This window comes from Telopea speciosissima, chromosome 2, assembly GCF_018873765.1.
Source record: "Telopea speciosissima isolate NSW1024214 ecotype Mountain lineage chromosome 2, Tspe_v1, whole genome shotgun sequence".
Taxonomy (NCBI): Eukaryota; Viridiplantae; Streptophyta; class Magnoliopsida; order Proteales; family Proteaceae; genus Telopea; species Telopea speciosissima.
The window spans coordinates 48,831,353-48,849,340 of NC_057917.1; the positions used below are offsets into that span (position 1 = coordinate 48,831,353).

At 44.6% G+C, this 17,988-nt stretch overlaps 1 protein-coding gene across 1 annotated transcript; it reads left to right on the forward strand.

The window, feature by feature from the left end:
- Positions 1–6,586: 6,586 nt before the first annotated feature.
- On the forward strand, positions 6,587–7,774 carry LOC122650800. The gene has a single exon (XM_043844180.1). The coding sequence runs from the start codon at positions 6,587–6,589 to the stop codon at positions 7,772–7,774; it is 1,188 nt and encodes a 395-aa protein (XP_043700115.1).
- Positions 7,775–17,988: the final 10,214 nt, after the last annotated feature.

Genomic DNA, 17,988 nt, shown 5'->3' on the forward strand with positions numbered 1-17,988 from the left:
TCTAGAGAATGATCTCTCTAAGAATGAGGAATCTTTAAAATAGCCAGTTGCCACATTAGTAGGGGAAAAATCCTAAATAATGGTATGTACGAGTATGACAAAATTACATGATCTACATACTCTAAAGGATGTACGAGTATGCCAGAGTATTTGCTTTGGGACGAGTTTTTGACACGGATCTAGAGCCTCTACTTCCGAGCTGCCCCTACTTTCGTGCACCCCACACACAACAACGTGGAAAAGACCATCTTTACCCACTCGGGCAAGGCACTCAGGAGGGGGTAAGGCGGTCTTTTTGCTGTCTTGTTGTGTCTAAGGCACACGCCGCAGTATGGACAGCTTGGTAGTAGAGGGATCCAACCCTTCTTGAAATTGGTCTAGGTTGATCATGTGATCAGGCCTATCAGCCAGTCACCTTCTAAACCGATTATAAGAGATGAGGAGGGGTTTGTTACGAAAACAATGCCCAGAATGGCGATTTGCAGAAGAAAAACGAAATAGAAAAGAACACACAACGCACAACCCAGAGATTTTACGTGGTTCACCTCCAATCTGGAAGCTACATCCACGGCTGAACAGTAGAACAGATTTCACTATGTCTCTGAAGAAATTACAAAACCCTCATCTTACTCTCTCAAAGAGATAAGAACAATAAATAAGAAAGCCCTAATCCAGAAAGTACACAAATGCCCTTAGCCCAAAAATGCCCAAAAACCTGGGCCGGACCAAAACATAACACATGGCTCAAAAAGTACTCGTTTCGAAGATCTCGACGAGCCCAACACCACTCTTTGGCGTGGAGCCCCACCAATTTTTGGCATTTCGAGATCGTTTCGAGGCCGAAACGGCCCTCCGAAGGTCTCAACCGCACTTTCTGAACCAAATCAGGCTTCACCAACAACAATCTCCCACTTGAAGACTGATCCAAACACTCCAGAGAAGAACCAGAATCCTTAACACCTATTGCTCAAGCACCACCACCAATCATCATCCATGAAGATTGATCAAAGTTGAGCAAAGTCTCAACTTTTCCCTGTCAACACCCTTTGTCAACATATCGGCAGGATTTTTACTGCCAACTATCTTGTCAAGCTTCAGCAGCCCATCCACCAAAATAGACCGAATTGCGAGTTCCTTGCTAGATGAATAGCGCTCTGGTTGCCACTCCATAATATGCTATTCTCTTGCGCCCTACCCAACTCCTCCATAAACCTCTGAGGCCAAATCATCTCTTTACTTGCTTCAGTTACAGTAACATACTCTACCTCTGTGGTTGAAAGAGCAACCACCTTCTGCAGCTTAGAAATCCAGCTAACTGCAGTTCCACCTACAGTGAAAACATATCCTGTAGTACTCCTTCCACCATCTCTGTCTCCTGAATGGTCTGAGTCCACAAAACCTTGTACATCAACATCAGTACCACCAAAGCATAAGCAGTAATTGGATGTACCTCTCAGATACCTGAGTATCCACTAAACTGCTTTCCAATGCTCCTTTCCTGGGTTTTGTAGATACCTACTAACAACTCCCACTGAATGTGCAATGTCAGGCCTTGTACTCACCATTGCATACATCAAGCTCCCAACTGTTGATGAATATGGCACTTTTGCCATGAACTCTTTCTCCTCCTCTGTAGAAGGACACAAATCCTTTGAAAGCTTGAAATGAGCCGCCAATGGAGTAGTCACTGGCTTCGCCTTGTCCATGTTGAACCTCTTCAACACCTTCTCCACATATTCTTCTTGGGATAGCCACAACTTCTTTCTGTCTCTCCTTATTTGCGTGCCAAGAATCTGCTTTGCTTCACCCAAATCCTTCATGTCAAAAACTTTGGACAGATTTTTCTTGAGATCACTTATTCTTTGCATGTTGTTTCCTGCAACCAGCATATCATCTACATACAATGCAAGAATAACAAAATCTCCATTTTCAGATTTCTGAAAATAAACGCAATGGTTAAATTGACATCTTGCAAACTTCTTGTCCTGCATAAACTTATCAAATTTCAAGTACCATTGCCTTGGAGCTTGCTTGAGGCCATACAAGCTCCTGTTCAGTTTGCACACCAGCTTCTCCTTGCCCTTCACTTCAAATCCTTCAGGTTGATGGATGTAAATCTCTTCATCCAAGTCTCCATGGAGAAATGCAGTTTTAACATCTAATTGATCTAGATGTAAATCTTCTATAGCTACAATACTCAACATAATACGGATTGAAATCCTCTTAACAATAGGGGAGAAAATTTCTTGAAAATCAATACCTTTCTTTTGTGCAAACCCCTTTACTACAAGCCTTGCTTTGTACCTCTTTGTTCCTCCAGCTTCACTTTTCACTCTGTATACCCATTTATTGTGCAATGCCTTCTTACCAGCTGGCAACTTCACCAGATTCCAAGTCTTGTTCTTCTTTAATGAGTCAAGCTCTTCTTTCATAGGTTGCTCCCACTTGACCTTGGACTTATCCTGCATTGCTTCATGAAAACATTTTGGTTCATCAGAATCAGTATACAAAATAAAGTTCAGAGAGGGAGTATATCTCCTGGGAGGTCTGATTGTCCTCACTGATCTTCTCAGAACCGAGGTTTCTGGTTTCTGTTCTTGAAGACCATCATGATCATCATCAGCGTCATGATCATCATCATCATCATCATTTCTGCTCCCAGACTCACCATCTGAATCTCCAACCACACCACCTGAGATTCCAGATTCATCATTCAAACTTTCTGGAATTTCTTGTGCACTAGGTGTAGTCTCACCTACAATCTCATCAAGTTCAGAGAACTCTGTTTCTTCCTTTCCCATTTGTTGCTGCCTATCCTTGTACATGCAATTCTCATTGAATATGACATTTCTACTCTTGATGATTTTGTTATGTTCATAATCCCATAAACGATAACCAAAAGCATCTCCACCATATCCAATAAAAGCATACTTAACAGATTTAGAACCTAATTTCTGTCTATTTTCTTTATCAACAAGGGCATAAGCAATGCAACCAAAAGTTTTTAGAAAAGAATAATTCACCTGTTTTCCAGTCCAGGCCTCCTCTGGAATACCTCCATCCAATGCACTAGACGAGCTTCTATTTATCAAGAACACTGTTGTGTCAACAGCTGCTGCCCAGAACTGTAGTGGCAATCCGGAATGGATTCTCATACTCCTTGCACGTTCCAGAATGGTTCTATTCATTCTTTCTGCAACTCGATTTTCTTGTGGTGTCCTTGGTACTGTTTCCAATCTTCTGATTCCATTGAGGGCACAGTATTCTTTAAAAACTCCATCATTGTACTCCCCACCATTATCAGTTTTAAGACACTTAACTTTGTTTTCTGTTTCAGATTCTACAAGGGCTTTCCATTTCTTGAAAACATAAAAAACATCAGATTTATTTTTGATAGCAAAAACCCATGTTTTTCTGGTTGCATCATCTATAAACGAAACAAAGTAAGATTTAACACCAAAAGATTTTACCTGAGCTGCTCCCCAAACATCTGAATGAACCAGTTCTAACTTCTCCAATTTCTTTTATCTTCCTCCTTTGAGGAAACTGACTCTCTTTTGTTTCCCATACACACAGTCCTCACAGAACTCAAAGTCAATATTTTTCAGGTTTGGTAATAGGTTCCTTGAGTGAAGCTTCTTCATGCCTGTCTCACTCAGGTGTCCAAGTCTGTGATGCCAGAGTGTGGTATTCTCATCTGTAGAAGCTACTGAGACAACATTATCATTAGTACCATTAAACATGTATAAGGTACCATGCAAATTACCCTTGGCCACAATTAGAGACCCCCTTGTAATTTTCCATCAGCCATTACTAAAGCCAACACTGTATCCTTGGCATGATCAGGACCCAAAAAAGGAGGTGGTAGCGGAGACAAGCGGTAATTAGACGCTCGCAGAAAACATCAAGGGTAATGGGTTCAACGATACCCAGGGATCAACCAGCCCTAGAAATCCTTCAACCAGGGCAAAGGGTTGAGAACCTTGAGAAAGGAAAATAAGCCCTTGAATCCGAAGTGTTCGACTACAAGATTGAGGAGAGCACTTTGAGGTTCTCGAGAAGCAGTCCTCAAGCCAGGAGACCAACCACATAGCCACACTGGTTGAGCAGGCCGACCAGGGAGAGGTCGATTATACGACTACACAAGCTGAATAGCCGAAAGAAGAGACCGACTTTGTGGGCTTCATGAGTATGATGTTTGGGTTTGTCGAGGCACAGGTCCAGATCTCTGTGGTCTATGTTCTACCCTGGATATTTGAATATCAGCCAGGACAGGCAAACCAGCTTGATGGTAACGTTTTGGAAGAGATGACGCCCGGAGTAATGAATATTGAGATCGTTCCCCTTGAAGAAAAGGAAGAGCAGGCGGAAGGCGTACGGACAGTCATTACCAGAGAGACTGAACGCACGGTCCACACCCCAATAGTCCGAGGAAGATTACCTGACATCTTAGGTAGGGAAAACCTGAAGCCTTTATATGTTTAGACACACATGGAGGGAAAACCTGTGCCGCGAGTTCTGGTAGACAACGGGGCCGCGGTGAACATCCTCCTTGCCAAAATGATGAGGCGGCTGGAAAAGGACGAAGCGGAGCTCATTCCAGTGGAAGTGTCTGTAACAGACTTCCTGGGCAGAGCTACCAAGCCTAGGGGTGTACTCCTGATTGAATTAAGGGTCGGAGAATGCATCTCTATGACAGCCTTTTTTGTCCTGGACACTTCAGCTCATTACAATGCATTGCTCGATCGACATTGGATCCATGCCAACGCGTGTGTCCCTTCGTCCCACCACCAGATCCTCATCTTCTTGCATGATGGAGGTGACATCAAGGTGGTTACGGCTGATAGTAGACCCTTCGTGGTAGAAGCAAGCCATGCCGATGCCATTCTATATGGGGGCGTGTTGGCCCTATCAGATTCGTAGGATCTGACGAACACGGGCGGCCAACATCCTTGATTACGTTAGCCACCATAATGGAAGAGACACCGGGACTGCCAGAGTTGCCGTCCACCCGGGGCGGGCGACTAGACGTCAGTGGGGGTCATAATTAGGGCCAACAACAGAGCAGTAACAAACATCCTGCAAAAGCTGGCAGTGTCCCGCCTGGAAAGAAGGATGTTCAAGGAAGAAGGCTTAGTGGCCGAAGCGACGGCCAAGAGGGTAAAGGAGCTCAGAATAGAGATCAGAATGGAGGACTTACGGCCTGCGCTGCCTAAGATGGAGGAAACCCCGGCCGAAGTGCAGGACCCATTAGTGGAGATTGACCTAGGAGGGGAGGATGACAAACATCCTATTTTTGTTAGTAGTTTACTTAGTCAATCGTTTTGAGATGATCTTGTAAATATGTTGAAGGAATATAAAGATTGTTTTGCTTGGGATTATTCTGAGATGCCAGGACTAGACCAAAAACTGATCGAACACCAATTACCCATCAAGGATAACTTTAGACCAGTAAAATAACTGCCCAAGCGCATGGCCCCGGATGTCATCCTAAAGGTTAAGGATGAAATAGAACGGTTGCTCAAGGCAGGATTCATAAGGCCTGCCCGTTACGTGGAATGGTTATTAAATATCGTCCCTGTTGTTAAGAAAAACGGCAAGTTAAGGGTGTGCATTGACTTCCGGGACCTCAATAAAGTCACCCCAAAGGACGAGTATCCGATGCCCATAGCCGATATGCTGGTAGACTCCACGTCTAGAAGCCAGATAATGTCTTTCATGGATGGACATGCAAGGTACAATCAGATATTCATAGCTGAAGAGGATGTGCCAAAAATGGCGTTCCGCTGTTCGGGAGTGTTACGGACCTATGAATGGGTTGTCATGCCGTTCAGTCTAAAGAACACTGGCGTGACATACCAAAGGGCCATGAACTCCATCTTGCACGACATGATCTGTAAATTTGTAGAAGTCTACATTGACGACGTGGTGATTAAGTCCGAGGTTAAGGAGGAGCACCTGGACCACTTGAGAAGGGTATTTGAGAGGATGCGACTCCATGGCCTCAAAATGAATCCCTTTAAGTGTGCTTTTGGGGTGGCGGCCGGGAATTTCCTAGGTTTTTTGGTCCACCGAAAAGGGATAGAGGTGGACAGAAACAAAACTAAGGCCATCAGGGAAGCGAGACCACCGACGAATAAAAAGGAGTTACAGAAGTTCCTCGATCAGGTTAACTTCCTCCGACGATTCATATCTAACTCGGCCGGTCGAACTAAGGCTTTCCTCGTTGCTGAAATTAAAAACGGGGGAGGATTTCTGATGGACTGTCGAGCATCAGAAGGCGTTCGAGGCAATTAAGGAGTACCTCACTAAGCCACCTGTGCTGGTGCTACCACAGAGAGAGGTACCCTTGAAATTGTACATCTTGGCCACAGACTATTCTATTGGGAGCTTGTTGGCCTAGGATAATGAGGCAGGAATGGAACAGGCGGTCTTCTACCTCAGTCGGGCCCTGACGAAGGCCGAGCAACGATACACGCCCATGGAAAAACTGTGCTTGGCACTATTCTAGTCTTGTTCCAAGTTACAGTATTATTTACTACCTACAACGATCGAAGTCATATGCCAAACCGACATCATCAAATACATGCTCACGCGGCCAATTACTAGAGGTCGAGTTGGGAAGTGGGCCTTAGCGTTGGTAGAGTTTGCCCTACAGTATGTTCCCCAGAAGGCCGTTAAGGGTCAGACCCTGGTTGACTTCCTGGCTGACCATCCTCCCATCCAAGTCGCCGGGGATGGAGAACAGGAGGAGGTGGGGGAAGTCGCGTATATCGGTGTTACACTATGGTTCTTATCATTTGATAGATCCAAAACCAGCCAGGCAGCTAGAGCAGGGATAGCAATTCGGTTACCACAGGGAGTGGAAACCCAATTAGCGGTACATCTGGGTTTTACGTGCTCAAACAACCAGGCCGAGTATGAAGCCCTTATTATAGGAATGAAGGTCCTTCTGCCAATGGGGGCCAGATCAGTTGAGATAAATGGGGATTCCCAGCTGGTGATCAAACAAGTGGCAGGAGAATACCGCTGTGAAAGTGAGCACTTAGTTCGTCACCACTTGCTGGTGTGTAGCCTAATCACTCAGTTCGACGAAGTGTCCATAAGATACGTCCCTCGCTTAAAGAATCAGACGGCCAACAGTTTGGCTCAGGTGGCATCAAGCCTGCGTCCCATGGAGGATTGCCTTAAGAGGACCATTGTGTTACAAAAACAATTGGTCTCGTCGGTCCTTGACTTAGATCTAGTAGAGGTGAACCAGGTGGAGGATACCCAGCCTGACTGGAGGACGTTATTAATCCAGTTCTTAAGGGACCCTAGCCTTAACATGGACAAAAAAACTAAGTACAGAGCTTTGAGATATGTCCTGGTGGGTGGTGATCTCTTCAAGAAAGGAAAGGACGGCCTGTTGCTTAAGTGTGTCAGCCTCAATGAGTCAATGGTGATTATGGCTGAAGTTCACGAAGGAATTTATGACTCACACCAAGCTGGTCCTAAGATGAGATGGCTAATCAGGAGGCATGGGTATTACTGGCCCACTATCTTGTCAGATTACATAAAATACGCCAAGGGGTGTCAGGCTTGTCAACGGCATGGTCCAATACAACGGGCTCCTGCTGTGGAGCTCAACCCGGTGGTGAAGCCATGGCCGTTCAGAGGGTGGGCCATGGATTTGATTGGGAAGGTGACACCCCCAGCTATAAAGGGTCATTGCTTCATAATTTTGGCAACCGATTATTTCACCAAGTGGGTAGAGGCTGTGCCCATGCGATAGGTCAGCCAAATCGATGTCATCTAGTTCCTAAAGACCCAAATTATCCATAAGTTTGGGCTGCCCAAGACCATCGCCTGTGATAATGGTTCAGTATTCATTGGAGACTAAGCCTTTGCGTTTACTGCAAGCCAGGGGATAACCATAACCCATTCCACGCCTTACTATGCCCTAGGAAATGGCCAGGCTGAGGCAAGCAATAAAATACTAAAGAATTGCCTGGCTAAGGTGGTGGAGGAAAATCCAAGGAGATGGGCAGAATTGTTGTCTGAGGTTTTGTCGGCGTTCAGGACATCGCAGCGAACAAGTACAGGGACGACGCCGTTCGCCCTGACATATGGACACGATGTAGTCTTGCCCATGGAGATAAGTGTTAGGTCTGCTAGAGTGGCATACCAACAGGGGTTCACGTCGGCCACATACAATGAGGCCATGTTGGCTGAACTTGAGGACTTGGATGAGGAGCGCCTTGTAGCCTTTGACCGAATTTTGATGCAAAAGGAGAAGGTGGCAGCCACCTGCAATAGGAAGGTGGTTGCCAAGAACTTCCAGGAGGGGGAGTTGGTGTTGAAGGCCATCCTACCAGTTGGGACTAAGGATCCAGTCTATGGTAAGTGGTCCCCCACTTGGGAAGGGCCATTCATAGTTCACCAGGTACTCAAAGGAGGGGCTTATAGGCTAAAAGAGATAAAAGGGGTTGTTCACTTAAAGCCCATCAATTGGAAATTTCTCAAAAAGTTCCACCGCACTATGTGGGAGTTGGGGTAAGAAAACGTTCCATCAGATGCAAAGAAGACCGACCCAACGATCTGGCCGTAAAAGGAGAAAAATTCTAAAGTACCACAAAACAAAAGAGAATATTCATACTAGGGGAGATATACCCTAGATTTTGGTCAGGCACGCAGGCCTAAGTAAAACTGTCTTTTAGAAACGATCCCCAAAGATCTTCCCATCGGGCTCTCAGATTGGCCACGTCTTGTTGGGCAGAGGCCAGCTGTGTAGACTGCTCAGCCCTCAGATTAGACGTGTCTATGGAGGCAGCCTTGAGGGGCTCTACGGTCTTGTGTAGGGATTTGAATTCTGCGAAGGAGGGCTTCGCCAGGTGTTCCTTTTCTTCTTTTGTACGACGGGCTGCGGCCAGTTCGACCTCCAAACGGGCGATCTCAGAACTTAGGGAATTAATCTCATCTCGAAATTGCTTGTTGATGTTGTCAGACTACTGGAGCTTGACTTTGGTCTCCTCCCATTGGGTGCAAAGGGCATCCCCATCATTGATGGATGACCTTTTTCAGGTCATGTACGGACTTGAGAATAGGGGGAACATTAGCAATTAAATCTGAAATGGCCGAGGCGGCCTTGGCAACCCATGACTTGGCCGAATCTGGGAGAGCAGTGCAGGCCGATAAGACTTGGAGTGGTTCGATCAGGGCAAGGAAATGGCCTAAGTTGAACAACTTAGCGGGGAGCTCAACAAACTCAACAAATGCCCGCTTGGCTTTCTTGATTACTGAGGAAGATGGGCCTAGGGTCCCCGTGGCAGGAGCCTCCCCAAGAGGAGTTAGGCAGTTCGCCGGGACAAAATTAAAATCATACTCCTGGGGAAAGGAGAGACACAATCAGAAAAGGCAGGAGATCAGTCAACCAACAGGAGACCAGCGTTAGAATGTACCAGGAGATCTGGAGAGGGTCTCTGGTCTGAAGTAGGAGCTTTTATCGGAGAAGGGCTGGAGGTACCAACATGCTCACATGAGCTAACAACCTTTGAAAAAAGGGATGAAACAGCAGAAGCAGGAGATTTTGAGGCCGCTTCCTCATGGGAGCCCGCAATAGGGGTGCCTTCCTCTGAGTCTAAGGCAAGGTCCAGGAGGGTTGGAGAGGACGACGAGCGGGCTTTCTCTAAGTTGCACTTGGAGCACCTCAGACCTGATGGTACCTCTGAGGCCTCCTTGTTTGGGGTTGCTTCTCTGAGGGATTGCTTCCGAGGGGGTTTCTTCATAACTTGTTTTTTCTTTCTTTGGGTCTGACCTGTGGAGAGCGGACTGATGGGGGCCGACGAGGGAGGTTTGCGCTTCAGAGGAAAATCAGTACTAATTTGATGAGAAGGAACAGACCGAGCAGGGCGGGCCTCTGAGAACACAAAACAGACAGTCAGTTAATTCCAAAAGCATGTAAGGATATGCAAGATAACAGGGATACTATGCTTAGCAGGGTTAACGGTCTGAACGGCATGCCTCGTACGAGTCATCTCGTGGTCATCGGCGTATGAGCCAGCAAATTCAACACCACCTGACCACATCCAAAGGTGGGGATTTACGAGCTCAGCCACGCCCAGGCCGGCGTCAGGAAGGGGTGGTTGCATGTCCATGAAGGCCTTGAAAAAAAAGTCAAAGCTGCTCATGTCCACATAGGCCCTTTTGGCAACCTTGCGAGCATTCACAGGCCGGGCTAGGAATTCCTCATGTTTTTTGCGTCAGATTCGGTCTACGGCCAGGTCATGGCACCTCTGCATAATACCTCGGTCTGGGTGGTACTTGATACCAAAAGCCTCCTCATACCGTAGGATTGAGTTCAAGAGTGACTTACTTGGAACATGCTGGGTTGGGCCTTTGCCTTTGATGTCCTCCATCTGCAAATCGGAGTTAGAATCAGCGTCATCAGTGACTGGTGGGAGGGCTTCAGCAACCAAGATAGCAAAAAAGATGAACCACCAAGCTAAGAACTCAGGAGAGGCTAAGGGCTCAGGGTCAAAAGGCTGAGAGAAGAAGCTAGACATGATAAAATCACTCATGGAGGTAACGCCGTCAATCTGATCTGGTTTCCTCAAAATAGGCCGGTTTGGCCCACCCTTGTTTTCAGAAAAGTAGTAGGGGAGAGGAACGGACTGCCAAAGGCCGAACTGGCGGGCGCAACATTGAGGGTTGTATACTTCCACCCCACACATTATTTCCTGAAGGTTCTAAGGTCACACCAAAGTGGAGGTCCCTGCAAACTAGGAACTTACGTCACAACTCAAGGGCAGACTGAGGGCTATGCAGGGCATCTGACAACCAAGAAGGGAGATCTTTGTGCATATGGAAGGGCATGAACAAGGCAGGGGAGCATGATTTCTCTAGCTTGAGAAAGAAGGAATGGTAGTCCTTCAGGGAGGGTTGTTCTTCCTCCTTCAGTTCTTTCATAAAGTAGGGGCCGATCGTTCGACACTCAAAGATGGGGGAGGGAGTGTAAAAGAGGGAAAGTAGGCATGTAGCCAGATCTGTAGCAACCAAAAGGGACCGCCGTCGGATTCAAAGTTGGAACAGACTATAGCACTACAGCCGCGGTAAAGCGACGCCAGAGCAAATGAGGCAAGATCTATGGAACGTCCTCGAGATAAGACATTTGCCAGACGAAGGTAAGTCTTGGCAATCTTGTTGGACTTGACATAGGCAAGATAACGGCAAATCCAAAAGAGAAGAAAGGCCACAAATTTGGCCTCAGAAACTGGACCCTTGGTTTGGCGGACAGTGGACAGATGCATGCCATAGCTGGCCTTCTTGGTAAAATCCAGGTCATGGTGCTCTTCATAGCCGTTGAGGTCTAAGGTCCCAACAGATGCCCCATGGAACTTAGGGCCGATGACCTTAAGACTAGTCAGGGCACCTACATCTAGGAGGGTAGGGCTCATGGGACCACAAGGGAAGAGAAAAGTGTTAGTAGAACTAGACCAAAAGTGGAGGGCAGCCTGCAATAAGGAAAGATCAGGAGGGATGGCGACGCTGGACATCTCTACAGCATCAAGGATCCCTAGGGCAGAAAGGCGGTCACACTGGGTGTCCACAACGCGGTCCACCCATGCCTCCCAGTCAGGAAGATAGGATGGCCAGAGGCGACTGAAAAGCTTTGGCTTGGAATTAAAAGGAGTGGGGAAGCAGAGAAGAATGGCTTCCTCCTTGTGCTGAGGAAAGTTGGGGATTGGGACTGGCATAAAAGGTTGAGTGGGCCCAAGCATAAACAAGGGGGGGGGCTCAGGGTTAGGGATAAGTACCTCAAAACGAGAGGAGATTGGAAGTTGGGCTTGCTTCACTTTCAGGGTCCTTTCCAGTTCTCGCTCTCTCTGGGAGATTGCAGGAAAGGGAGGAAGGTCTTCCACGGCGCATGCAGGATCAAGAAGAGAGTAGTTGGAGAAGAAGATGAGCAGTAACGGAGAGAAATTCAAAGGGTTTCTATGCATTTAAAAGGAAAACCCAAGACAAGGAGTTATGACGCCAGTTTGAAATTCAAATTTCAAAGGATGGTATAATTACCATGTCTGCTGGGAAGAAGGCCGATGGTTGAGGTAGCAGCCAAGGCGGCGCAAGGGTGACGTGTTGATCAAAGGGAAGCAAGAATTAATCAGCAAAGACGCGTTAATCTGATGTGGCAGGCTTTGCAATCAGTAGATTTTTGGGGAACCTCAAAGACTGGCGTTGGAATCACACAACCTCCTAATGCTGGTTGGGCCACGTGGCACCGCCTCAAGAGGTTGTGAGGGGCAATTGTTGGGGCCGTTTCATGATGAGTGACACATCAGCAGTCAGGGTGACATGGGTTGATTATGTCAAAGTTGGTTGAGGGAATATCTCCCACAGGGTAACGTCTCCTATTTTCAAGGAGGTAGAGATAAAGGCCACTACCCCCACATTAGCGTGGGCCAAGGGAGAATCAAGGGACGCCGTGGTAGTGGGCCACGTGGTGAGCAGGAAAATAGGCATGAAAGCCACTATAGAGGAGGCAGCCGCCACTAACCAGGAGATTAGAAGCTACTATAAAGGCCAAGGGCTGTCGCGCAGAAGAGGACACACACTACAACTACAACTCTTGGCATTTACTTCTTAATGTTTACTAGTTTTCCATTTACTAGCTTTCCATTTTAGTTTTCTTTATCTTCATCTGAGGAGTGTACTTACTGTCAGTAGATCAGCCATTGAGAGGAAGGATCAGGGAATTCATTCATCTCCAACAGTGTGGTATGATCTACAATTGGTTTGTGTACTTTTCCATTGTTTGGTTAGTTATTTAATTCTGTGTTTGTCTTTATATACCACATAGCTCCTTGTCATTCATTTTTGTGTGCTTTTGGGTGAATCCCATTGAGACCGTCACCTTCAACGTCTAACCCAAAGGTCCTTAGAGTTAACTCAAGCATGAGGGAACCCTACATTCCCTGATTGGCAGTCAGATAGGCAACAACCCCAGCCCATTTGAGCCTGCGTTAAAGGTTCTGGCACGCCCTGCACCCATTCTAGCCCGCGCTATTTTGTGAGAGTGTTGGACATCTTCACCACCAACACATTCAAGTAATTCTTTAACTGATTTCTCTACTATCGCATGGTGGAAATTTTTTTGGAAACTCAAACTTCATCCTAAGCTTAAAATTTTCTTCTGGCGTGTATTAAATGCAGGGATTTCGGTTAAGGATTCTATTTTGAAATGGACTCAGATCGACCCCACTTGTGCTCTCTGTGGCACTTGTAATGAGACCCTCTGGCATATCTTCCTCTCTTGTGACTGGGTTAAGCACATCTGGGTAGTTGGTCCTTTGGATCTGAGGACTGAATTCATATCATTCCCATCTATCAGACATTTCTGCATCTCTGCCTTGCTAGGCCGACAGCTTGACAAGCCTTCTCTCATTTGGTTTTTTTCTGTTGTTATTATTACTTGCTATTTTATTTGGCATGTTAGAAACAATTGTGTTTAACTCTATCAAACCTAACCATGGTCAGGTGCTGCAAAGAATTGACCAGTGGTTATTGGATATGAATATTACCCCCCCCCCCCTCAATAAAGTGGATGTCTTATCATCTTCTAATTCAGCTAATTCTAACCTTTTTCCCATTCCTAGGTTTGATTTACCTATATTAGACTTTCCTATTTTGTTATGTGCATGGTTTGATTCCAGAGACATAGGTAAATCTGGATGGGCCTTTGGTTTTTTTATAGATGGCAAACTCCTTTTCTTGACAGCCAGCCGAAGTAAAAACAATCATGAATTGGAACCAGAGTTGGCTGGAATCCTGAATGGGCTAGATTTTGCTGCCTTGAGAGGTTTGAAGCTGAAAGAAGTTTGGTGCTATAATGAGGCGCTATCTGGACTTCTTCCAACTCCATCCCTATCTCCATGGCCTTTTGAAGTCCTAACTTATTTTTTGAAGATTCTGGAGCGAACCAATGATGTCTCTTTCAAACATTTCACCAATCCTTCTCTGCTTAACTGGTTTAGATGTTTTGTTGCAAATGCCCCCTATACCCCTAGTAGTCTAGACTATTGTACAAAAGTACCCTTCTGATAGTTTAAATATCTTTATTTCCATAAATAAAAAAAAAATGTTAGTTATCTCGTATTGTAAATTTGTAATGTTGGTTCATTGATTTCCCATCTTGAGTTTTGCTTCCGAAGTGGTGGTTCTTACCCGATCTAGACCTATTGGATTTGATTTTTGCTCTTTTTAAAAACTATATTTTTGAAGGCTAACTTGGAGTCGTGTTCAATCTTTTTAAAAAAAGTTTGCCGTAGGTTCTCCAGATTTCACGTACTAGGGTTTTTCTTCCTATCTGGAAGTTCTGAGGTCTGACTAAGGTTTGATTTTCCGTTTTCTATGTACAAGTAAAAAGTTCAATTTTTTTTTATACAAGCTCTGATTCTAGCAGAGAACCAACCCTGACTCATATTTGCTTATGTGATCGATCAATGTCTCTTGTCAAGTTCATCGATTTACAATCCAATTTGGAGCTTTTGAATCGATCTCAATCATTGCATGGTTACCTCAAGTTAGACTTCAAAAATAAGGTTTTTAAAAAGAGCAAAAATTAAATTTGAACACTAATGTTTGGGTTCTCTTATGCAGGTCTGCAAGAATTTTTATTAGGTATGCAAGCTAATATTGCGCCCGAGGGAGAGAACATTTGCCCAATATTCTTGTTGATATCATTTTTTTCGAAACCTTGATAAAAAAAATGTTTTTGAAATGTGTGTGTGGGTGCACATGCTACTCAAAGTCTGGGATGGACAAATGTTTGCAGCCTTACCCCCTGTTTTTATTTTTATTTTTATGGAAACAGTACTTGTATTAACATTAGAGTGAGAAAAACATATTTACATCATAGAGTAAGGGGGGGATAACATTCCTGTTGGTGATAGAGAAAGTAGCAAGGGAGCGCATTCTACTAGTCCATATATTATTTTTATAGTTAAATTGTACACTTGTAAAGTTTGAGGTTTGTTCAGCTAGTTCAAAAAAACTCGGAACAATTTGCCAAGGAATGGTGATTATCTGCTTGGCAACCAAAAAGTTATGAAGGTTCTTGTTAGTGATCCAGATTTCTTTTAGTTGGATTCCATCATTCACAGCATGGCAAGATTCCAATCAGCTCAGCCTTCATTTCGTCAGTTGAAGTGGCAAACCCTGCAGATGTTAAAACACTCTGGTTTTCTAGCAAAATGCAGTAAGCCCATCCTATTAGGCCTACATTTGGTTCAGAAAGACCTGCACAACATAAAATAGGTAAGTTCATAACCTGGTTAGCGTTAGTGGATGCATCTACATCATTGTATGTATTCACAATGTTATCAAGCATGTGGCTGTGCATCAGTGGTGGTCTTAAATGAAGATCTTTAATCCATTTGGTAACAAGTTTGAGTACAGGGGTAGGGTCTGCTGAGTCCATCTTGTGGATTACTTTGTTTCTTACAGTCCAAATGAAATAACAGGTAATAATGAAAACTGAAAAAAACCAAATAGTTGTTGGTTTATCCATGGTCTTGGATTGGAAGAGGGTAGCACAAAGCTGTGACAGACTAGAGCTTCTTAGGTGCTCAGTTCTGAGTCCGAGGGGTCCGCAGGCCAAGATACGCTTAGTCCATTCACAAGATAGAAAGAGATGCCAGTGGGATTCATCATGAGCACCACAAAAAACACATGTAGGCTCAATCGATGTCCACTTTGAGAGAGTGGCCTTGACAGGTAAACCTGCATGCAATACACGCCAAAAAAACATTTTAAATTTCGAATGGATATTTAGTTTTCAGAAAAAGCGCCACCATTTGGATTCACGGGGCCTATTTTGAAAAAAGTGGATTTAAAAGGTGTGCAGCATTCCGGGTAGAGAAGCTGCCATCTTTTGTTAGAGAGCATCTCCAGCAGTCCATAGAATCAGAAAGATGCAATTTAGATATTTCATGATTCAGGCAGTTGGGTATACGTGAAAGGATTTCATAATTCCAGTTTTGGTTGATGGTGAGATCACTTACCATATAGTAGGAATGGTTTTGAAGATTTGGAGGTATACAGTGCCCCGGTATAGTAGGGACCCACGGGTCATACCAACAATTGGTGGTCATTCCATTCCCAATTCTTCTCCACACAATTTTTTTGAGGTCAGGTAAAACAGAAACAATACTATTCCATATCCATGTGCCTCTCTTCTTTGCCACTTTTGGATTAAAAATGGAAGTGTTGGAGAAGTATTTAGCTTTGATTTTTTTTTTTTTTTGATAGTTGTATATAGCTTTGATTACTCTAGCCCATAGAGTAGTATTTTCATTTAGTAGTCTCCAGCCTAGTTTAATTATGAGGGCTTTATTATGGATGTGGGAATTACGAAACCCTAGTCCACCCATAGTTTTGGGAGTGCAGATTTTATCCCAACCAATTAGGTTGGTTTTGTGTTTATTTGGTGGTTTGTTGTTCCAGAAATTTAAAGAGATTGAATCTAGGGAAGAGCATATTTTTTGTGGGAACAGAAAATAGGTCATTTGGTAAGAAGGTATAGAGGCCAAGACTGATTGTATTAATACACCCCTTCCAGCAAGAGAAAGGCAATTTGCCTTCCAAAGGCTCAATTTTGATTTGATGCGTTGGACAAGGGGTTCTAATTCCTTCACCTTGGACTTGTGGTGGAAAAGCTTGGTTCCCAAGTAGAGGGAATTAGGGTTCATCTCCTTCATGCCCATCAGTTTGCAAGTTCTTCTTTTTTTTTCAAAACTGGTATTCCTACTAAAGAAAAGCTCACTTTTAGAGAAATTTATTTCCTGGCCAGTCAGGTTAGAGAAGAGTTCAAGAGCGGCCTTGATAGTAAGGACATCTTCTTTAGAGTTCCTACAGAAAATGAAGGTGTCATTAGCAAAAAGGAGATGTGTGATTTCAGGGGCATTTCTTGCAATTTTGATTCCTTTAAAAGTTCCCGTGTCCCTAACAGCACCAAGCAGACGGGAGAGTATTTCCCTAGTGAGGAGGAAAAGGTAAGGGCTGAGAGGACATCCTTGTCTTAGGCCCCTTGAAGGTTTAAAGTAGCCAAAAGGACTGCCATTTATTTTAAAGGAGAAGGAGGTAGTACTAACGAGGGACTTGATCAAATTCGTCCTTTTGACAAGGAACCCAAGAAAGTCGAGAATTTTTGTTAGCATAATCCATTTCACCCTGTCATAGGCCTTAGACATATCTAGTTTCATAGCTACAAAGCTAGAATGACCAGCTCTTTTCCTTTTTAGGAAATGGAAAATCTCATGGGCAATCAATATGTTGTCGGTGATTTGTCATCCTTGGATGAAGGCCGCCTAGTTGGGAGAGATGAAGCTGGGGAGGTAATGCGTGAGTCGATTTGCCATTATTTTTGCAATGATTTTGTAGGAGCCTTACCCCCTGTTTCACAAGAGAGGTTATTTCCGAGTTTTGAACCTTCAAACAGGTTGCAATAGCATAATTGAACCACGCCAAGACTTGCCCACTAGGTTTATAAAGCATTTAGTAATGGTGCCCTCTAATAGGTTTATAAAACATTTAGTGTATTGGCTTACACGTAGTGAAAGCTATATGAAAACAATATTAGAAAACTAGTGTCTTGCAAAGAAGGTGACATATATGATGATGTGGCATAGAGAATTAAAGTGACATGGATGAAGTGGAGAGATGCGATCAGAGTATTGTGTGACCGATATATTCTATAGGACTATTGTCCGGCCAGCTATGATGTATAGGGCAGAATTTTGGGCACTTAAGAAGTGTCATATAGCGAAGCTATGTATTGCAGAGATGAGGATGTTAAGATGAATGTGCGGCAAAACTAGGAAGGATAAATTGAGGAATGAATGTATTAGAGTTAATGTGGGAGTCGCCCCGATCAGTGACAAGCTCCGAGAATGTCGTCTAAGGTGGTATGACCATGTTCAACGGAGGCCTAGGGATGCCCCAATGTGGATG